The sequence below is a fragment of the Larimichthys crocea genome, chromosome VIII, assembly GCF_000972845.2.
Source record: "Larimichthys crocea isolate SSNF chromosome VIII, L_crocea_2.0, whole genome shotgun sequence".
Lineage (NCBI taxonomy): Eukaryota > Metazoa > Chordata > Actinopteri > Sciaenidae > Larimichthys > Larimichthys crocea.
In genome coordinates this window covers 19,202,986-19,226,792 of record NC_040018.1, presented here as the reverse complement: position 1 = coordinate 19,226,792, position 23,807 = coordinate 19,202,986, and the positions used below count along the sequence as shown (strand labels likewise).

General features: G+C 40.7%; 1 protein-coding gene across 4 annotated transcripts; it reads right to left on the bottom strand.

Moving 5' to 3' along the window:
• Positions 1 to 159: 159 nt before the first annotated feature.
• On the bottom strand, positions 160 to 22,595 carry esrp2 (epithelial splicing regulatory protein 2). 4 transcript variants are annotated; one of them, XM_027281661.1, is made up of 16 exons: positions 22,460 to 22,595; positions 22,123 to 22,275; positions 21,479 to 21,607; positions 14,101 to 14,214; positions 13,434 to 13,548; positions 13,139 to 13,234; positions 12,381 to 12,435; positions 11,790 to 11,897; positions 10,833 to 10,965; positions 10,509 to 10,551; positions 7,504 to 7,805; positions 6,501 to 6,734; positions 5,965 to 6,163; positions 4,566 to 4,770; positions 4,255 to 4,453; positions 160 to 1,598 (listed from the first exon to the last, which is right to left on the bottom strand). In XM_027281661.1, exons 2-16 carry the CDS (start codon positions 22,252 to 22,254, stop codon positions 1,437 to 1,439), a joined length of 2,226 nt encoding a protein of 741 aa, XP_027137462.1. In that variant the 5' UTR covers positions 22,255 to 22,275; positions 22,460 to 22,595; the 3' UTR covers positions 160 to 1,436. The 4 variants fall into 4 exon arrangements, with proteins under 4 accessions (XP_027137462.1, XP_027137460.1, XP_027137461.1 ...); XM_027281659.1 differs by having other exon boundaries at positions 11,790 to 11,900; positions 22,460 to 22,594; XM_027281662.1 differs by lacking the exon at positions 22,460 to 22,595 and adding an exon at positions 2,813 to 2,913 and having other exon boundaries at positions 1,466 to 1,598; positions 11,790 to 11,900; positions 22,123 to 22,254.
• Positions 22,596 to 23,807: the final 1,212 nt, after the last annotated feature.

Below are 23,807 nucleotides of genomic sequence, written 5' to 3'. Positions count from 1 at the left end.
CACAGCCGTGCACACATTTCAAAGTCTCATATTCCCTGTGTGTAGAGGAAGCTGGTGTAGCACCAATTTGTCAAAAGTTGTGTGGATAAATTTCAGCTGTGGTGTTATCAAAAAATAAATAGTTGCTGACAAAAACATGAAAAAATGATGAAACATGGATCATTGTCAATATTTTTTTATTATTATTATTGTTTACAGTCTTATACACAGATCTAAATTCATACAAGTCTCAAACTTGCAACAAAAGAAACAAACATCTCCTCTGCCACCAGAGGTTGACCTCGCCTTGTTTGGGCCAGTATTGCACTCTGGGTAATGTAGGCACAGTCAAGAGGAAAAAAACTAAGACAGCGGTCAGCGGACCTGTCACAGGAAAAATAAAGCTTTTACACAGTACTCCGGTCATTAAAGCATGTTTCAGACTGATCGTTATAAATAGTCTGGAAACAAAACAGAAGAGATCTAGTAGCTGAGGTCAATCATAAAAGGCTTCAGGATATGCCTCTGCCCTTTTACATTTAATAACAAAACACCCACCCTTGTAAGGAAGTGGGATTCATAAAACTAGAATCAATTCATCATTCTACTCTTTTATAGTTAACTGTTTGATTAGAGCAAAACAATCTGTAGTGCTTGGAAAAGGTCTAAATGAGATGACACTGTGTCACACATAAATGCTTTTTACAGAAAATAAATTTACAAATTAGTTTGTACGCTGGCACATCTGTAGTGTCGCTGTAGATTTCACTTACTGCCACTACAGCTGAATCAAGTACAGTTTGATATTCTCTCTGTTGTTTCAGTAGTCCACATCAGTCTCTATGGCTTTTCTTTCTCTCCCTTATGGCACCACTACACTACTGGAGGCCATCAAATCAAACATTGCGCATGCACATACACACATCTGTGTTTGCGTCGAGCTGCAGAACACAAAGGATCATAAACTCTGAAAAATCTAAATCTTGTAGTGGTAAAGAGTGAAAATTTAGAAATATACAGAAAAGATCGTATGCAGAAGTGGTTTGTACAGCCTCAAGCATTTCAGGATGAACATCTGTACAGTATTTTATAAAGGGACACATATATAGAGCATTTAAATATACATGCACTTTTGGCTTTGCAGAACCACTGTTATGGGTGTGTTCATGCTCCACACCATCATGTCTCCACAACTGGCTATTACAGTAGGCGCACATACACAGAAATGCTGTGCGTGAAGCTTCAATGACTTCAGCTGCGTCACCAGTAGATGCCCAGCAGTGGCTTCAGGAGTGTCAGCTGTGTATTAATAAATGGCAAATCATGGAAAAGTAAGAGGTTCAGTAGCGGTTTTAAATGGCACTGGGATCAACTGGAACTTCTTGCTAAAGATATGTATTTGGGAGTTGAGGGCTCTTCGATTGGAGGTTAAATTGAGGGAGATGAAGGGCTAGTGGTCAGTTACAGAAGACCAAGTGGACCTGCTGGCCATAGAAGGGGTGGTTGGAGCGCTCGGCTACGGCCCGCCTGGCAGTCTCTTCACTAGGGAAGGTGATCAAGGCCTCACCGCTGCACTGACCGCTGAAGTTGTACAAGATGAGAACGGCGTCTGGCTGGAGCTGCAGAAGAATAAAAAAAGACAAACACACAATACTTAAGAGTCAATAATTTCAATGGAGGTGCAATGAGAAACCACCAGGGGGAGCCCACAAAGCTGAAGATGAACAATACCCTGGGAAAGACATCTCATCAAACCGGTCCAGTCAGTTAGAAGAAACAAAGAGAGACAAATGAGCTTAAAGAGCAAAAGCAAAGTACATGCTGTCCCAAAAGAACCTGAAGCACGCAGATTATCTGTTAGTTTGCACGGATCCACGGCTTGCATCAACATCAAGTTTGATGCAAAAACAAAGACTCGGTTTCGTAGAACATGCAGATATAAAACAAATCACTGATCAGAAGAAAATTCATCAAGTCTACATGTTAGAGAATCAAGTCAGAGCAAGGAGGAGGGAGATGGTTAGTGGGGAAAAAAAGCATTCCTGACAGCGTTTGCTGGAAATGTTCAAGGGGAGTGATTCAGAAACCAATTTCAGGGGTTGATTTAGTGAAGGAGCGCTGAATCAAGTCAAACTGATCTGCAGTTTGTAGGTTATCAGTAGACCTAAATCAAAACTTCCATTAGTGACGGCGAAAGGAAATTATTCATTTTTAATTATTACTTGAAGCAGCAGTAGAGCCGGTGTCATCATCACCACATTATCTGCAAGGCCAGTGCTGCTGCCAATTTGTAAAACTGAACTGATAAATCCACATTTATGAATGAAAGGATGCTGCAAAGCAGGCACGGGATCAGCCACAGCTCTATCTATGGAAATTCATGACACGTATCACAAATTTACATGATACGACAGTGTTGGCCTAGTGTCACTTTATTTAACAATAAAACAAACAATATATGAAATATTCTGTGTCGAGTGTGTTGCATATACACGTGTCTGTCAGGACTCAGCACTCCTAACCGGCCTACAGGAGAGACTGGAGTTATGAGGCAGATTTGATTGGGAAGCAGCAGGCCGACATGCCGGGTCAAGAGCTCAGAACCTTGATAGATAGATTGGGCATTGGCATGTATAATCTATAAAATAGTGAGCACACATAAGATGTCATGCTATCCATATTTTGGAAGCTACAATGTTTCTGCATGATGTGTGGATTGTAACTGAATAAACACTTTGTTGTGCATTAGCCTGAGCACACAGATGCCATTAAAGTCTATAAAATGCCCTCTCTGTCCCCTCTGGTTCTCTGGTCTGGAGGCTCTTCTTCTTACCTTGGGGTGAGTCCCTAAAGACAGAGCCATTCTTTGGGCTGAATCAGACTCCTGGCCTGTTCGCTCATCTGAACCATGCCGCTGTACTCGTCAGGCGCGTACTACAGACAGCATAATAATGAACGGACAGTCAGGCTGGGAGGCTGCTACATTGTTTCACACATGACAGTACAGTTTTAGATACACACAAGATGCAGAGGTATATACTCTCACAATTCTCAAGGCGTGAACACACCACACACACACACACACCACACAGTACTGGCTGAACAGGCTTAATTTGAGCTATAATGTGATTAAGCATGAGTTTGTTTGGTAAAGGACACCATTACCAGTGTGAGAGCGTTTTTCTCACCCAAAGCCTGTGAGAGACGCTACTGCAGCCAGAAAAAAACACACTCAGTCCATTAAAGATACAATTACAGTAGTTCAGCCAACAGTCAGGATCAGAGTGAGACACACACACACACACACACACACACACACACACACACACACACACACGATGTGGCACCCGCCACACACACACACACACACTCGATGTGCGACCCGCCACACACACCCCCACCCCTCCTCTCTCCCCGACTTGCAAAACCGTCTGGAGCCACACCTGTCAGGGTTCATACCTGCTTCAGAGGACTTCACCTAATTTGGACTGGCAACGAAAAATATGGGGAAGCACAGAGAAGGATGTCCCTTGGTTAAATACTATTGTGTGATTTTGCAATAAAAAGCACCAACAGATAAATCTTTCTAGCTGGCTCGTCTGACACTTGTCTCTACTGTTATGTGTTATTTAAAAAAGGTGAGTAAGTGATTCTAGTTCACGTGATTCTAATCTATTCCCCCCCCAAACTCAGCCAATATCTCCTCACGGTCGCATGGCCTGTGTGTGCGCTGAAAAGTGAATCCAGTGGTTGTTTACAGCCCTGGCTCTGTAAATGGGAATCAAAGCCACAAAACACTAACTTGTTATTCCAGCCAGGATTTGTATCGGATAATGTTAAATCCGGAGCTGCTGTGCTGACTCTGGAAAACCATTACTTGCTCGTTATATCTATATGACATGATACATTGCGCCTCGGGGATAATAAAGATACCCTGAACTTGAACCTTGTACATTTATCATGATATTTTGTCATGGTTTTGGATTTCTCCAGAATCACTTAACCCACTTAATTTACCATCAGTGTCAGTACCTTGGCTGCTGTGAACGGTTGGCACAGCTGCACTCAGTTCATCGTAAATCCAAGTGCGAGTATTTTACAAATAGAGCTACAATCACTCGCTTTACATGCAAAATAACCTGCAATTCCACAGTGCATTATTTTTTGTTCAATTTTGCAGTACATAGCTGCGAACATAAACACAAGGCATCTTTGGGTGGCCCTTACATCCTGGCGACACCAGAGCAGTGCCTTCTTAATGCTGCATGTACTGACCTGATATCCCTGGAAGAAGCTGAGAATGTCCTTGACCCCGGTGTTGTAGGGCAGGCCCTGCATCCTAACCAGGGCGCCAGGTTGAGGCAGCACAGGAGAGGCAGCAGCTGCAGCATGGTGGGGCTGGGATGCGACTGCTGCTGCCATTGCTCCTGGTGGAGCAGCAAAGTAGCTCACTGTGGAAGGAGAAACTGGTGGGCTGGAGAGAGAACGTACCAGTTAGAGAAGAGAGAGAGAGAAAGAAAGAAAGAAAGAAAAAAGAGGCAGGAGAAACGCGGCAGGCACAAATAAAAGAGATGAAAGGCACTAACCTAGGGTAGTAAGCTGTGTAGTTCATATTCATATTCATGTACAGGTGTGGGTGAGGGGGGTAGTAGGCCAGAGTGTGAGCAGGGCTGTGTGTGGTGGTCTGAGGAGGTCTAGGAGCAGCCAGCAGGGGGGGCTGGTAGAGAGCAGCCTCAGAGAGGATGGCAGGTGGGGTGGGGAAAGCAGCGTATGCTGTAGGCGGAGACAGACCTACAGACAGAGACAAAGATATACAGAGTGTGATCATTATGCTCAGTATTACGTGACACCTTAAGAATTACACCAATTCTGACTAAAAAGGAAGTTCACGTAGGCAAAAATTAACAATTACGGAAAACAAAAGAGAAACTGAAAATATGTTGTCTGGACAAAACAAGACATTTGAAGGTGACACCTCGAGCATTTTTCATTATTTTTCTGACAGTTTACAAACTGAATTTACAGATTGATCAATAAATAATGAAAATAATCATTGGTTGCAGCTGTATATTTAAAAACACAGCCTGTCTTGTCATAGATTTTGTCATCATTCCTATCACTGCCAAGATTTGAGCACACAGTGACACAGTAAAGAAGCAGATTAACAGAAGGCTATAAAGTCAGATTTGACAACCAGACCCATAAAAATAAGATGCAGATTTTTATTTAAAAACAACAGATGAGACCAGAAAGGACCCCACAACTACCTTTTGTACGCCAGGTACTTTTTTTTTTTTTTTTTAACAAAGCGTACTTTGCCTTTCAGGCTGTCATACTTACAATATACACAAACACGGTATGCCTGTATTTACATACAAACAGCCACTATCTGTGCAAGGCTCTGGGCACCTATGGCCTTTGTTAGTACCAGCACTGCTGACCATGTTGAGGCTGAACTGTTTCCAGGTTAGTCAGGGTGAATACTACATGCTAAAATAACCTTCACTCTAATTCTAGTAAGGATTATAGGTGAAAAAGCTCTTAAGATTTGTTAATCAAAGAAACAAACAGACAATCGTCTCTTGTGGCTGCCAATCCCAATCTAATCTCCAGCACCAGAGACAGATATGAGCCATGACAGAGCAAAGTACAGTTAGGGTTGCATACAGCCCAGTCTAAACGGTCAGTGTTTCAAAGGGAGGCAGATATCTGCATAGTATGTGCATTATAAGAAATACCAGCAGACTGTGGTGCATTGAAACAGTCAAATATTTGAATATTTAGCTTTTAATTTCTAGGATATAAAATTGGAGAAATAGGTTTGCCTTAATCCAAATTGACAAGAGCTCAGTGGCACAAATGCAGGCATCAAATATGTCTGCGTTTCTAAGTTGATCAGTGTCCCAATAAATGAAAAAAGGAAGGTTTATAAACATCAAAAATATCACTATAAAGAAAAGGAATGACCTGGTGGAGTTAACTTACAGGGAAGCTTGCAGGGTGGAGGGGAGAGGCCGCTGCGGTTCAGGGTTCCTCCCATCAGCACAATGCTCATCTCCTCTGTGGAGCACTGGAACACCTCCACGTAGCGGTCCTTCATGGTCTTTTTATGACACTTCTGGGCCACCATAAACGCCTTGTCAGATGACTTCATTTGGATGAAAGCATCACCAGAGGGCCGACCCTGCAGCGAGGACAGAAGAAGGAAAGGAAAAAAAAAATGAGCACCAAAATACAGCACAAATCTACCAACAACATTTAAGTAAGGTGGTGTTTTTATTGCAAACATTATGGGATGTATTTGGCTAAGATTTGGTGAAGGATATGGTCCTCTGAACAGCATCGCATTTATGTTTGATAATGTTGGAAGAAAAAGCCATTAACCAAATCGGCAAATGATCATTTTAACAGTAAACCAAGCTTTCTGATAAAGAGATAGTTGAAAGAGGGGGACCACAGATTACATTTAACACAGTTTTAAGATGTGGAGCGTATGTGTGTCATGCGCCAACCAGCCTGACCTGTTGGTTGAGGACCATGTGGACTCCGTGGGGTTTGATGTCAACAGTGTGCTCTCCCATGAACTCCAGGATATCCTCAATGCCGGCAGTATAGGGCAGGCCACGGAGGCGGACACAGTCACGAGTGCTACTGGCTGCTGGAAGGAAGGAAGGCGAGGCGAGGACCGGGACAGGCACGATGGGTGAAGGGGGAAGTGTGGAGATCAAAGGCGTGGACATATAGCGATTCAGGACCTAGCAAGGACAACGACAATCAAAAAGACATTACTGTTACATTTCTGGAAATACGTGATTAAGCTTATTTCACACATAGTCTTTTAGAGAAACTCTGACAGTGTCAACAGAAAACTAAATTGAATACAGAAAAACTCAAAATGAAGAGGTTAAATATAAGTATGATTCACTTGTTATTCACATTTCACAGCTAACAGGAACAAGCTGAAAGACAGCAGGGTGAAAACAATATCCATATACATTGTGCAATAATGTTATTTTCAATTGTGCAAACTCTCACGAACTTTCGATATTATGTTTGGCCACTTCTCTCTGTTGTCATGACATCAAGTCCTTGGAAGACTTTTAGACTTTTCTGCCGAATGACATCATGCGTAGATGTTGCATTGATGACAAAAAAGCCTTAATGGCAAGAAATTAAAATACATCTATGTATTTATCATGATTAGAGATTTAGAGAGAGAGAGAGAGAGAGCGAGAGAGCGAGAGAGCGCGAGAGAGCGCGAGAGAGCGCGAGAGAGCGCGAGAGAGCGAGAGAGAGAGAGAGAGAGAGAGAGAGAGAGAGAGATAGAGATAGAGATAGAGATAGAGATAGAGATAGAGATAGAGATAGATAGATAGATAGATAGATAGATAGATTTTAGTGGCTTCAAAAACATGGCTAGGTTTGTGCCTTTATTTTTTTGACATCTACTTTGAATCCTTGGTTTTGTTAGCGCGTTTGACAAGATGTTCTTCTCTCCATTCAAAAGAGCTAAAATAAACGTACCTGTTGCACCTCAGCCGCAGTACTCCGAAACAGCTCGATATATCGCTTCCCCAAGATCTGCTTGTGCTTCTTTAGGGCATTCTGGGCGTACTCTTCACAGGAGAAAAGCACAAAGGCATCGCCTGTGGGCCGTCCGTCAGGGTATTTGACGAAGAGCAGGCCCTCGGTACCATCTGTAACTGGGCTCTCGGTACCAAGGAAGGACACCACTTCCTGGGGTGTGGCAGTGAACGGCAACCCCCGCATGCGGATAATGACCTGGTTCTCTTTGGACAGGAACTGGGCCACCTCGTTAGATGTACCTGTTGTCAGAGGAGAGCAATGATCAACACCTGAAATCTGAACACATTCGTGTGAGACTAGAATTTTGTTCTCAAGCTAAATTTATTGATGGCTAACTCTGTGAGAATTGTTTTTTTTAAATAGAAGCACAACAGAGTTTACAGCCATGCTAGCAGCTCTGTGGGGCATATTTTTTAATCATTTTACGGTATGTATAGTCATATCTCCTAATCCCCACACCCTCTACCACCTTAACATCTTCCTACACAAGATAACTGTGGTCATTCAGACTCCGGGTCTGTCTCAGCTACAAACTCTGGGCCTTCATGAAAACTATTCTGCATCCCATTTGTTGTTTTTTTATTGCCATGAAAAATTTCATGATGCGATGTCTGAATGAAACCTGCCTACCTATGAATTAAGTAATGAACCATCCAGTTACATACCAGGCAGAAAAGTAGCAGAAACAAAACTAAACACTGAGTGTTAAACCAAAAAGTGTCACCGTTTCTGCCCATTGCGTTTGGTTTCCGGTTCATTTCCTTTGTTTATATCATGTTCCTCTTTACTCTGCTACAGTTCAAGAAGAATGGGAGGAGATATGTCAACTTCCATGACCATGCAAACAGGGCCTATAAAAGCAAATTGTCTCTGCCTATCATACAATGAATCCTTCAATTTGCAAGTTACCTCATCTGATGTAGTGCCATTAAACCAACTGACCTCAAATAACAGAAATGGACGCATACATTTGCCAACGGTGCCATGTTCAGTTAAACTGTTGTTAAACTGTTGTTTATGTACAACACCACCAAAAAAGCTGTGCTGTGTAAAACGTACATAAAAATAGAATGCAATGCTTTGTAAATCCCCATTGACCTAAAGTATATGCAGCTGAATACGGTACAAAGATATTTATAAGCTTTGGAGATTTTTCTGTTTTATAAATATACACTGAATTTGCAACTTATTGCAAAAAAGTTTTGGCGAGGGCAACGAAAGTCTGGGAAATGCTCAGAAATCACCTTTTTGGATAATTCCACAGGTAAACGGGTAGATTGGTAATAGGTGATAGTATGATGACTGGAGGCTCACTTGTCCACAAGCAAGGAGAGGTACACCACTTTGTGAAAAAACTACACGGGTAAGTAGTCTAACGTTTCTCACACAACTGCAAAGAATTTTGGGTTGATTTCTTTGTCTACAATCCATAATATTATTAAAAGATTCAGCGAATTTTAAGAAATCTCTGCATGAAACGGACAGACTGGTTTGCAATTTCGTTGTACTGTACTTGTACTGCTACAATGACAAAATAAAGCCCCTATCATCATCATCATCATGAAAGGAACAAAACCAATAACCAACACTAAATGCCCACGGCCTTTGAGCCCTCAGGTGGAGCTGCATTTTAAAAAAAACGACGTGATTAAAGAGGAAAAATGACCATCCAGATTGTTACCAGTGCAAAGTTCAAAGGCTACGATCTGTGATCATATTAGGGTGTGTTAGTGCCCAGGGCATGGGGAGCCTACACATCTGTGTAGGCTCCATTAATGCTGAGCCTGTACATACAGGTTTGAAGCAACATAATGCTGCCATCCAGCCAACATCTTTTTCAGGGATGCACCTGCTTATTTAATCAATGTGGCCAAACCACATTCAGCATGTGTTACAACAGCATTGCCACATTGTAAAAGACTGCAGGTAGACTGGCCTGTCTGCAATCCAGACCTGTCTCCCAATAGAAGCATGTGGCATAACAGCATGAGCAAAACAACAGATCTCAGGCTCCCTAACAACTCCCGAACAACAAGTCTCTCACCTTCAAAATTTCAATTTGTGTCCGCATAATCGCATGACATTTGAAAGTCATTGTTTACATTATAGTATATTATAACGCCCCAGTTTTTTCTGCTACGAAGACACAAGACTGTAGGCCCATGTTTATTATTTGTACTGTATGGAAAAAGGTCAAATAAATACAGCTACAATATTAAGTCTCATTTTCCAAAACGTGCAATGATACACTAAATGTTTTGGATTATACCTTCATTTCTAAGTCCAATGTAATGTTAGTCTGTACTGATCGAGTCCACAGTCCACGTTCAGGCCGACAGCCACTGTAACTTATCTGCACTGAGTGACTGTGTTTCTTTGTCTGCTATCTCTGTCCTGTGTTACTGCTGGCTGCTGCTCTATGGTCCAGAGCCCCAGGGCCCTGCCTTTGTCTCTTCACACCCCTTTTGAATCAGCACTGAGCTGGTCTTTTCACCGGCCGTCAGCCTTCTCTGCCTCAGGGGAGTGGTGCTTGAGGCTGAACTGAACAGGTGAGCTGCTGTTAGCAGAGTGAAATTTCTCTCCAACTGGCCTCTGAAGACTTGGGGTGGGGGTGAGGAGGTGAATAAGGGATTGGGGGGGCCAATGGGGGAAGCTCCTCACAAAGCGTCTTTCATTAGTCCAAGATAAGCTGATGGAGAGTCACTGGGATGAGGCAAAGACACAGGTAATAGGAGAGAGAGCCAAAGCGCAAATGAGAGCCCCTCTTTTACAGCCACTAAAGAGCGGCTCTTTTACAGATGTGGAAGGGTCTTGTTTTTCCTCAAAGATGCGGGAAAGCCATGAAATAGAAGTATACCTCACACTAACAGAAAGCCTTTCACCATGAGTCTACATATGAACATGGAGGGAAGAGAAGAGTGGAAAACAATCTGAAATCTAACCTCCGGCAATCTTTAGGAATTCCTCTCCTGTGGCCTTGTAGACCTGAGAAGACAAGAGTTAAACTGAATTTAGCCATAGAGAACAATATAATGAGGGTAAAAAGCCATAGATCTTCACTCCTCACTTTTATGCGTCAGAGCCTGAGGGAATTACTTAAATGCCTAATTATTAAATCATCGTTTAGTTTAGAAGACATTTTACAGACTCAAACATTCACTACCTCAGGTCTCAAAGAGGTCTAGTGTTCAGCGAAGCATATTTTTAAAAAGACACACAAATCAAAATTACACTATGTCTGAAAAAGTAAATGCTCTTAATCTAACCTCGATGTAACGGCTGCCCATGTGGTGCTTATGGCGTTCCAGAGCCAGGTCCCTGTGTTCTGAGTTGATGAAACGAACTAAGGCCTCGCCATTTCTCCTGCCCTGAGCGTTAAGACATAAGGCCACACCACCCCTGAAAAACAGGTGCACACAGACGAGCATTAGTATGAACACAGTTAATAATAATGTGGAGCCACAGGAAGGAATAAAATGATATGGTTAAAAGAACTGGCTTCAACAGAGATACCCTGGATTTGTTGTTTTAGTTTAACTTTTTGGAAAATATGTTTATTCATTTTCTTGTCAAGAGCTAGATGAGAAGATCATTACCACGGTCATCTTTGTACAGTAAAACTTTGTACACAGCTTAGCTAGCTGTATCCTTGTTTCCAGTTTTTATGCAAAGCTAAACTAACCGACTGCTATCTCCAGACATATTTTTACTGTGCAGATGTGATAGTGGTACCAATCTACTACAAGAAAGAAATGTTGTGATTAACTGGCATCACATGTGCTGCTATGTTTGAAAGTATAACATGAATACAATGGAAAAGTATAGGCACACTGGAGTCAGCACTCCCTTAAGCGGTGTTTCTTTCTGGTTCAGGTCTTCCTGAAAATACCACAATATAATATGAGAGCTAATATATATTGTGCCTAAAGGTCGAAACATCACACACACACAATACACAACAAACACACAATAAATTAAGGAAGCTGTGGATGTTCAAACGACCATTTTGTGACTTTCAAACACTGAAAATTTCAAAACTGATTTGCAGCCACAATGATCAAAGTGAAAGCACCAACTATACCAAAAGAAATACCATAAAACATTACACTAACCAACATGTTGAAAGCTCAGAAAATCACACCGAATTGTTTTTCTGTAACAGTTTAAATAAAGTTCATTGGCGTAATGGGGCTACTGGAAGAAGCCCATCAAATACAACATACTTGGCAATACTGAGGCCTTTAAAGAAGCGAGCAATGTCCTGGTCTGATGACTGCCATGGAAGTCCTCGCGCTCTGATCACTGTCTCACTGTCCACTGGCTCAGTTTTGCTGCTGAAAAAACATTGATGAATGATTAGAACAGATGATTAAAAAGCCTCCTCTGCAGCAGAGCACTACAACTTTTAATCACCAACACCATGGCTCTTGTTAAAGTCGAACAAATTGTCCACAGACTGGAAACACAGAGGCCAGTCACAGTAAGTGCTTAACACTAAGTAACGCACTCCCATGATTAAATGTCAGGGGGTTGTCAAGGTGATAGGCTTTTTGACTGTCTGAGAGCAGCAGGATTTGGTGTTCTGCTACTAGATAGCCAGGTAAGCACTTGATGGCAAAGTTGGACAGCTTTAATAACACACTTGGGGTTTCCTTGTTGCTGTAATCAATGCTAAGGGCCCGAGGTCTGAGGTCTGATAAGTCTAGAGGGGGGTTGTCAGTCTGTAAGCAACACTGCTGGCTAACAGGTGTGCAAGACACAACGGCACAAAAAAAAAAAAAAAAGTGTACGTCTCTTGAGAAGTTCATACATACCATGTGCCAGAATCGAACTTGTACTTCACTGTTTCAACACAGGAGAACTCATGATCTAGAAAAGAAAATCGAATGAGGTTGGATTCTAAAGGTCCAAAACAATATTTTCTTTAGTAAACAGGTTCACCCTGCCAAGCAGTGTGATATAAGTACACTGCATTCCTATTACCTATCACACCCAAAGACATACTTTGCAGTTATTAAGGCGGTAAAGCCAGAGGCGATTGCCAGAGTCAAGATACAAAGTTTGATTGATTTGCACTGAAACACGTGGAGTCATCTTACAGCTACACTGCAGTAAATTACCTGATGGTGAATAAGAAGGTTTGTTGCTTTTCAACACACAATAAGTGTATTGTTTCAGGATCATTAATGAGAAATAATACAATTGAGACAGTAATTAATAAACTACCACACCTTCTAGTCAAAGTGTTCTTTCTGTCAACATTCAGGTTTTGTTTCAGTATCCATTCAATTAAAAGAAAAACATGCAAGACGAGTTCTGGTATAATGCCAAGACTTCAGTTTTGCAGTCACAGTGCTGAATACATAAGCCCAAACAATCCGGTAGCCAAAGAAGACTAACACAGACTAATAAGTGCTTGTGAACAGTGCATGCCACATGACTGGTCTTCATATGAGCCTGGTTGCTCTGCAGAGGTAGTTCAGAATTTAGAGTCAGCTCCTAACAGTACCATGGGAGGTGGCCTTAAACATCTATTTTATTGTTAGGTCATGTTAGTTACAAAGTCACTTACTGTAGGGCTCAGCCAGGATGTGAAGTGTCAGCTGCACCATGCTGCTCACCTCCCTCACCCCCATCATCTGCTCTGACACAGCAGGCAGACCAACATCTGGGCACATACAGTTAAGGACTCTGGCCTTAACACTATGGTACTCAGTTTAAAAAAAAAAAAAAACCTTATTTTGACTATGTACATGTAGTAGGTGTAACAATTTCCCTTGTATCTTCGCTGAAATATCAAGTTAAAGGGAGTATCTATAAGATGCAACTTCAAATACAGTCTCAGTGCACAGGCTAGCAAAGGATACATTCCAACATGGAGGCAAGTTCGAGCTTCTGCACAGGGCCGGCGTTGGGGCAACATTTGTGAAACTCCTTCCTCGCATCCACAAATGAAAAGAAACATTCAGGAAGGACAAGATTCTGAAAAAGACAAGACAAAGGAAAACAAAGGACTCAGTCTGACAGTCCGTTATTGGATACACCAGGAAGCTAACGGACAAAGACATGAAAAAGAGATCTTGACTGAAATTTATAACCAGGAACACAAAAAGAAGGAAAACATAATTCAAAAGAAATGCATTACTTCATTCCTACAGGTCAATGCTCACATTCATGAGGTAAAGAAATCAAACCCTTGAAGCTTACTATATTTAACTTGTGCACAATTTTAACAATAAACTAGTTACCAGTCTACTTTGTTTAAAGTTACCATCTGGTTCATCACACATTAGCTAGAGTCATGAACAAAGAAAGTCATAACCGGTTTGTTTAGGGAGATTACTGATATTCCAAGGCAGCGCGTGACATCGTAGTGTTTAGCAATTGGCAAAAAACACACAACATGTGTCATGAGACTGAGCAAAGAGAGCATGTTGTGCAAAAGAACGAAACAGTGGAGACCTATTATCATTTTGGACCTTGAATGCTTAGTTTTCATAACTGGTATAAGGTGTCTGCAGTTTGGACTATTACCTTTTTGGAAGCTTCGGGGTGGAGGGCCTGTCTGATGACAAGGGGACTGTTGACACAAAGTGTGTAAGAGCTTCTGCCGAGGCATTTCAGTTCTGATGACACCGACTGCTGAAACTGCATAACAAAACAGAGGAAAGGGAAAAGAAAATGAAACATACAGTTCAAAATTTGTACCCATCACAGGAAAGCTTTCAAAATTCGTAACATAAACTAAAAATTTTTTTTATTACTTATGATTATTGTTATTTATTTGGGATTCCTTCACTCATTAACTAACAATTATTGAGTGACAAGTAAATGTTGCGCAAACACTGTCCACTATGTCAAAGTGAGAATTTCAGTGACCTCAAATTCAAAAAGCATACAAGTGAAGGTGGTGTAGTGTTTGACATTTGACTGTGCGTTTCTCATTAGAACAAGGCTTGTCTAACAGGTTTCGGTGTTTGCCTAGTGCAGGAGGGAGCAGACAAAAGAGAGGAATGATCACACCACTAATCACCAGGATCACTATTTTCTCAAAGTACAACCAAGAGTCACAGCTAGACAGGAGGAAAAACAACCCATACGAGTCCAACCTGCCTGACGCCACTTTGCGCAAAGGCTAATGGCCACAACACCCACTCTTAAATACCAGCAACTCCCACATATGCACATGTTTATTTATAACTACCACATTCAATGAGCCCCATCCCCTGTGTTGTGTCAACCTGTTATTGGCACCATTTCACTGTCAACAGATGCCACCACCTCAATATCAGCATACGCTGAGGCATGAGGTCAGATGACTGCATTTCTGAGAATGCTTAAATAATTAAGCAATTTTTGACGACTGACAGACTCACAAAACAAACTCAACAACACAGCCTTCAAAAACCATCTTATAAAGTGTTAACAAAAAGTCTAATATTTGAAATTTAAATTTAGTCTACTATTTGCTCATCTTTTTTGCACATCTTTGGTCTCATCTACCAAATCGTGAGAAAAATATCTTAGGTTGCTAAATAGTTCAGCTACTTATTTACTAGGCTATTTAACTTGGCTGTCTGCCAATTTATGCAGGGCATTTACAGTAAAAAAACAATTATCTGAGCTTGTGCGTCACTTACATTTTTACATTGGGCTTTGGTTGAGAGCCACTTTAAGTTACTGACAAAACAAAAACAAGGAAAGCTGTTTATTCTCAGTGAGAGCTACAGTACTAATATCACTTCCACATACAACTGGGAGTTTGTTGTAACGTTGATATTAAAGAACAAAGTCTGATTTAGACATTATGATATACACTATGATATGTATATCACTGACTAAGATCCAACAATCTAAACTCAGATTTTTGTCCTCTTGAACCATTTGGCTAACATTGAAATTGATTAATTTTATGTCCAGCCATAGTTTGGAGAGGTCGTGTGAACCATTAGCGGCACGTTTTTTTTACTAACTGCACTTGCTGTACTGTAACCGTCTACACCGCCACAAATAAAAGGAAGAAGTGGTCTAAAGCATTGCTTCAATTCACAAAGAACAATGAGAACAGTGCAAGTCGTGATGTCTAAAACGGTAATTTCCACTCAACAATAATGCTGAAATTTCTGTCTATGTAACATGCACTTGGATTCCAGGGAAACAGTTGATTTGACACTGTATGCTCGCGTGTCACTGCTTCCCAACCGAGCAGATATAAGATAGTTATGTTGAAAATCTGTGCAAGACTACCATTTTCTCCCCCACACCAAAATAAATAAAAAAAACCCTGATCTGCCATCAATAAGGGAACTGATGAAGAATCAGACCGACAACCAGAATTATTAATTATTAATATCAATAAAATCTTAATAATTCCCATCTGTAGTCACAGAGATTACTTTGCATAATATTGACCTATTATAATATTGTCTTGCAGTGTTCAATATTCCCTTTTGATGTCTCACTGGCCACTTATGTTTTTTTTCCCCTTCTTCTTCCCTGAACCATCAAAGTCACCTCCCTAAGTGCACAATTAGACCGTCTGAGACCAGCTAAAACCCAGTACTGACTGGTTTCACATGGCCACTGGCTATATATGACAGATCTGCAGACAGTGAGAGAGTATTAGAGGTACGTGTTGAGGCATGCTGCTTAACAGTCACAGAGAAATGCAGGGTTATTTGGCAACGCTAACCAGATGCTGACAAGGGAACAAATGCTTTGGGGTTAGATTAAGGGGGTTTTGAGGGGGCTGTAAAGAAACCTGATAGGATCATCGATTTGAAAAGAAAAAAACCTTGGGTATTTCAGTATTGTCATGAACACCAGCAGACCAAACTTTGTGTAAAAAATAAATAAATAAAATGTTTTGTGCAACTTTCCTCAGCCTCTTTCACCTTGGCCTGTAGATGTTTCCACGATTTTCAAAGTCAAGGTCATCAGGTGCATTTAAAATTTCAAAAACATTCAAGCAATCTGCATGCTCAAGACAAACCGCATTACATAGATAATGAAAATAGAAATGTCTTTTGTTTTTGTTTTTTTTTTGTTTTTTTTTTACAGCAGGAACAACACATTCAAGACTGGGGAAAACAAATTAGGACTAAGAATAAGTGAATAATGTGGTGGTGACCCTGACCATAAATGGTCAACATCAAATTTGCCTTCCCCGTCATTTTTTGATCACGGTTTAGTTCAGTTTGTATATTACACTGCTAAAACACAATATCGACTACCACCTCAACAGCACACCTTCTGTTAAAGCCTTAAAATGAAACTCATTTGCCCGATCAGGCAAGTGATAATAGAGAAACACATTGTTTTAGCTAGTAGCTAAGGAGAGAGCCAACTTGCTTTCCTCTCCGTCGAGAGTTGCACATGCACAGTACTGCACAGTGCCGGGAACTTTGCTGGAAAGACTAAATTTATGAGCTGACACGCAAGCAAGCATTCGAATCTTTTTGGAAACAGGTGTTTAGTTGGTGTTGGAGGATGTGGGTGAAATGTCAACTATGTATTGCTCCATTTGAAAGCAAAGTGGATAGAACCGGGTTGTTTTTCAAAGGCGTATATCGGTTGGCTGATATTTGCTGATGTTGTCCGACATGCATATATATTATATTTCCTTGTGGTAATATAATATGTTGGTGTCGCCGCAACGTTTATCCAGCAGAGCGAGCTGCGATTGACAGTACTGGAATAGCAGCAAGAGAGAAAAAGCAGCTCTGAGTAATGTCAACTAAAACTAGTTGACAATATGTGTGTTAAATTATTTAACCTATATTTTAAATAAAATATTCTTTAACATGTTGAAGTTTATTTTTATTTATTTTTTTTCAGAAATCAGTTGCAAAGCCAGCAAGAGTTTGAATTAGCTCATTCAGCAGTCACCTGTACAGTTTATTTTGTTTGTTTTTATGTTGTAGTTAATGTCTGTCAGAAAGCTCTTAATACAAAAAAAGAAAAATCAGTTATCTTCTTTAATCCAACTTAATACCTGAAGCTGTTGTCGTTCTAACAGTAAACATAGAAAATCCCAAAATATGATACTCCAGAGTTCTGTAAATGAATTTAGTGCAACATTGTAAAGCACAACTATACTGTACAAGTTCATGTTTGCAGTGATAACAGGACTAATGTTTGCTCATAGCTGTACATGCAGCTCCACCTTGGCCAATTATTAAAGCCGGATCAGGGAGAGAAAAGCAAATGTTTTAGAAGACGTGGTGACACACCCTCTCCCTTTCTCCTCTGTGTCAAAAACACAGAAGACAAATCTCACACCGATAACAGATAGGTAGGAACAGCAGGATATCGAGTCAGTCTCATGATCAGACCACAAAAAAAAAAAGGTCAGAGAGTTTCCATCTCAAATAAGCATCTTTAATATCTATGGACATAGTCCAATACATGAAATTACTGTTCAATATGTGAAATACCACCACCTATTGTTAAAAGTTTCTGTCATTTTAGCAACTTGCTGATGTATAAAACATGCAAACGAACATATAACACTAAATAACCAAATAATTTTTTTCTGCCAATAGCATAACCATCGTTATCTTGCCTTACTGGCACACTTGGCTCTGTGATCAATAACTGGCTGTTCATTACGATGTGATAACACACGTCACATTTTCTCTATGATAATAGAGACTATCTACTATCTGAAAAGTTTTAATTTTAATTCAAATCAAAAATCAACATCTGGCTCTCCAGATTTATTTTAGGACACACACACTTTGGACACAAATGTCTCCTAAAACCAACTTTCTGTGTCACTCTACCCTTTGCAAGGCATTTTCACAGATGAGGGGGAGGACGTGGCCTTTGAACATGGTCCTATCAGCGTTTGCTCTCAAGTATAGCCGGACTGTTTGTATGGAGAGGTGAGGTGGGGGGTGGTGGTGGTGGTGGTGGCTGAAACAAACTTCGATAAGAGCAGCAGGGAGTGTCAAGGCAGTCACTGAGATCACTGTTTACAGCAACAAACCTAAAAATCACACACTGCCGCCACGGCACATCTCAGGATTCGGGCTATATGTCGCTTGCACTCAGACTGATCATTTCTAACTGGGCTCAAATCAACATAGATAAAAATAGTGTGTGATGCGTCTGCAAGTTTACAAGAACTTTATCATTAGTAACTTTCCTAAACATTACTAAATCATCATATAAATGAGAAATCCTCTTGTGGCTATGGTTTCTACAGTTAGATTTCTGCTGGAAAAAACTTATTTCATTTCATGTGTACCCTCAACATAGTTTCTAGGTTTTACATAGTTTTACATTGTGTGTCTGTACATTACAAGACCAACCACAGGAAAATCCCTGTTCAGTGACAATGGATGAAAGAAAAGATTATTAATAGCTGTGTTTCCTAACTGGAGTCAAAATGAAGTTTCACTGCACCATTAGTCAATAATAAATAAATCTTTTCAGCACACTGCAAAGTTTTCTCACATAACATTAATCTTTAATACACTTTAAAAAATTAACCTAAATAGGAATGCAAACAGTGCTTTGCAGTACTTTTTTCCTGTTACAGTCACACTTGTCCTGTTAACTTCCCTTCTTTCCCAACTTTCTTGTTTGGGTGTAAACACAGTTACTGTAGCAACAGACACAAAACAACATCAAATTTTTTTTAGGATTTTCGATTTATAGAGGCATTAATCGACAGGAATCTGACACAAACGGCAGAAATTAAGTGTTTGGGGTTTATACAAATCACATTTTTGTGTGTCACCTTTATGCAGCCTTTTGTCTTAATGTTGAAATCCAGATTGTGTGAATCACTCTGATGTGAGTCATCACGTTAACTGTGTCACAATATGTCTGCCTTTGTAAGCAAGCATCATCAGTAACTTAGCTCAGTAGTTGAAGCTGGTAGTCAGCAATTCTGGCAGTGATTTAAAACAGTGGAAAAATGATTACATGATGATTACATCTTGAGAAAGAGTTTCACCACCATGACAACAACAAGGTGTTGTCACATCACAACCTACAGGCTGTGACATGCTGTCAATGTCCTAGGCCAAAGCCAAGCCTGTACAGTCAGCAACAGCCCAACTACAGCTAAACTATCCATCAGCCCACTGCCAAGGGCTGAACTGCAGCTGTGACTCACACTCACTCACACACACACACTAATGTGATATTAGGGCCACAGCTACAGTCATAAAACACTCAAGTACCAGCATGTTGTCATCATCTCGCACATCAATCTATTCTGATTTTTATTCTGATCTTATTCACCTTAAATACATTAGAAGTTTTACAGCTTCACTGCTTCATATAATGTGTGACATTTATAGCATGTTTATCAGAGGTGCAGCACATGGGGGAAATGTTGGCAATGTGGTGGAACACATACTCACGTCTATTTGAAACTGGCTTTACAGCATTTCACTTTCTTTTTTTTTTGTCAATCAGTTTACAGGAAAAACATTATGCAAAACATGTCAGTACGTCAGCTGATTATCTAATGAGAGTAACTCCTATTTATAAATTCACAATCACAATGTTTATCTAAAAGAAACTGTATGGAAGCCAAGTGTTAAATAGCTTTGTTAACCTCTACAGCATTCTCTCTACCTTAATAAATCTTTCACTAAAGAAAACCCAGAGATGTCCTTGAGTGCTCTGAACACACAGGTCAATACAACGAGACCACCAGTAAGAGGAAGCTGCTTGTTTCCCCCTCTATCACTGTATAAAGTTGGAAAGGGCTACCCCATCTAAAGAAATAACACAACTGCATGACATGCTTCTAAACTGCAGTTTCATACAACACTTTAAACTATCTGGAAAAAACGTGTATTTCCTTTTCTTCCCTGTATCAGCAAGGATAAAACTAATCTCAGAATGACCAATAGCGAGAGAAAGTAACTGCTGAGACAAAGGTATGAAAAGAACAAACTGATTGCTTGGGTTAATATTTGAAGGTTCAGCACACAAACTACCCTACAGTGGAGCTGAAGTCTTACCAGGTCTGTATGAGGCACAAACCTGAACCAAACTCCCATTTTAACTGTCTTTGAGTGTAATAACACCAGCAGCATCATTGCTATAAAGGGCCCAGAAAGATTTGGAAGAAAACAACCTTATTTTCAATTGATTACCCAAACTAACTTGCTTGTGCATGCATGGCACTCAGACCTCAGCAGCACTGCTATCAACCCAAACACACTGTTGCAGCATGATAATGAGAGGTTTTTGAGCTACGAAACACTGGAGGGGTGGGAAAGGTGCAAACAAATGCTCTCGCAAGGGGTGGCTGGAAAACATGTTTGGCAACATAAGCGCTTTTGTCACCACACACCTCCTGACAGGGAGGAACCAGAAAGTAAATCCTGTTTCTAAAATAAGTGCCATAGCCAAGTGCTGAGGATGAAGCCCAAGAGCTGAAAGCCGCCCCTCCCTCTCAGGTCCTACAGCCTAAAACAGAGGTGTGGTCCCAGGTAAACATTCCGCCTTCCAGATGTCTGCAGCACGCATCAGGCCGAGACAAGACTAGACCTGCGACTCGTGCTTATCTCCAGATGCCTCTGGCTGTGCCTATCCTAGCCCCTGAGCTTCTACAAACTGTCAGCGCAGTTTAACTGTCAGGGCCAAACCAATAACACATTTTACCCAGGTGGAAGACCATTTTTCTAAAAAGGTCACCTGGGAAATTTGACACTCCTAACATTAACTCACAGCGCAAAAAAAACTGAGTCGGGCTTGTCGTGTCTCATCTCCCCGTAGGCAAAAACTGTCAGAAGAAGGTTGATTTAATTAACTTGTGAATTTCTCATAATGCTACCAACAGGCAAAGAGGTTTTTTTTTTTTTTTACGAGCTGTTGCTGCAGGTTTTCATACTTGAGGTGACACTCGTAAGATGGAAAATGCCCCCTCAAATGCAAGACTCACCTGTTGCAGAACTTTATCCAGGGGCTCAGCTTTGACGAGGTCTTCAAGAGTCAGTCCTGTCTCTTCTTTACACTGGTCTGTCAGCTCCAAAGTGTCTGGCTTGACAAGACATCTCTGAAGCTTGCCAACCTGTGAAGGGATTTAACGTTTCATGGAGCAGAATACAGCTACAAAAAACAACAACAAAACATGCTAATTGATGGCAAATTACAGGCTATAGCCACCCCACATTCAGGAAAATAACTATTATTTTTTTTTAAAAAACAAACAAACAAATTGACAATGTAGTTGCAAAAAGCATTTAATTGTCAATAAAGCGTTGTTTATATCGAGAAGCTGACATGCCAAACCAAAAAGGCGTGTTATCTCCATTGGGTGAAATTACACACCACACCTGCGTGTTAAAAATTTTGCTCGCACACCTGTGAAAAAAGGTGAGCTAACGAGGCGGCTGGACGGTGAATTGATGTAGCGTTAGCTTGCACAAGAGACAGCCAGCAGGCTGTTTTTTTTTTTTAGAGAGCACACCATGTTGATTTAAATGTCAAACATACTGTTTCCACTACAGGTAGACACTATGCCAACAAACACTATGGGTACATAAGAAACCGTACAACGAACGAACGGGTCAGAAAGGTCCGTACCTTTTTCTCATGTAGATCCACAATTTGCCACACCAAGAGAATTATTTCCCTCTCATCCGAACCCAGTTTACCCCCATTTGCACCAGCTGTTGCCCCAAAGAACACCACCAGAGTATCACTGTGCGAAGCCATCAGGGACCACAAGGGTAAAAACTACAATTAAAGCAAAGATTAAAATAAAAATAACACGAGGGTTCACCTTTTTCCAAGTGATAAGAAGAGCGAACAAAAGAGCTGGAAAACTCAATTGAGGTAAACGGAGAGAGAGAGAAAAAGGGGGGGGGGGAGAGATTATTTTCAGAGGAGCCACGAAAGAGTTTGCGGTCAGAGACTCTACCTGTTGAAGTACTTGAGTGTGTTCTATCCAGAGATACTGGTTTAACTGGTAAAGAAGGGTGGAAATCCGTGTTTCCTTCACACGAACTCCATAACAAGCCCTGGAGTTTTTTTTCCCCCTCTTCTTTCTATTTTTTCATGAGTTACCTGTATGGCTCGGCCTCTGCGCGAGGAGAGCCACAGAGGCGTCGCCTATTGGCTGGTTTGGAAAGGTGAGGGCGGGACGCCGCAGTGCTCTAATCTCATTGGCCAGATCTCTTGAATCAGGAAGTAGTCTGGGCAAAACAGGGCTGTAATACTTCCATGAGGCATACAAGCCGACTGCTGTTTCACAATGACAGTGGAGAGTAAATGAACAGTAGAACAAACACAAAGGTACACCTGTAGGGCAACCTTTGAATATTTTGAGTTTATGATTTTCAAATTAGATTTGTGCTTCTTGAAGTGCTGACAGGATTTGCATAAAATAAAACTGTGATCTAGACTAAATCTTTTTCTCGAAAGAGTTTAGACCAGTGTTTCTCAAACTTTTTACACTGCATACCACCTCAGAAAATACCCAGCTCTCCAAATATAGGCATTTTAAAATACAGGTTGACTTTACTCAGCTACGTTCAGTTCACACAGGAGACAGGTTTATTCCTAATAAGATGATTATTTATCAAATGGACTGGTTTAAGAATTTGGTTGAGAACGGTGGACCCTGATCCGCACCTCTCTTCATAATATTTCTTGTTTGGAGCCATAATGCAAAGTTTTTAACTGTTCATTTCCACCTTCCATCTACTATCTCACACATAGTATAACATGTTTTTCTATTTAATTAAAAAAATATATTTCTGAGAATCTTCCATGTACCACTAGTAGTACTCAGAGTTTTGTTGGTGTCACAATTTGTAGGATGACTGTTTCTGACCATTTTGAGAGAACATGTCTATGTCTAAGTAGTAATTTAGCACAGACATTCACACAAACAATGGATTATATTGTCTCACTATACGTACTCCTTTACCCAGTTTTGAGTGTAAGTCTGTTGGCAGGATATGGAGAACATTTTCTGTGGGATCTATACTTATTCAGGACACATGAGTCATGAGCCAACATGTTATGGGAGTTGGTAGCAGTGTTTTATTGCAACCAAGCTCACTTAATTTAACACTGAAATAACATTTTGCAGCACATACACTGATTTTACCCGAGGCTTGGTCAATGTAATGTTCTGAAACTGGCAAACTGGCACTTTTGTAGTCATAGAATATAGCACTGTCTTGTTCTTTCTTGTTCTTCTTGTTCTGTGCAGATGCAAAATTGTACACCTGCACTACACATGGCAAACTCACAAACCTCAC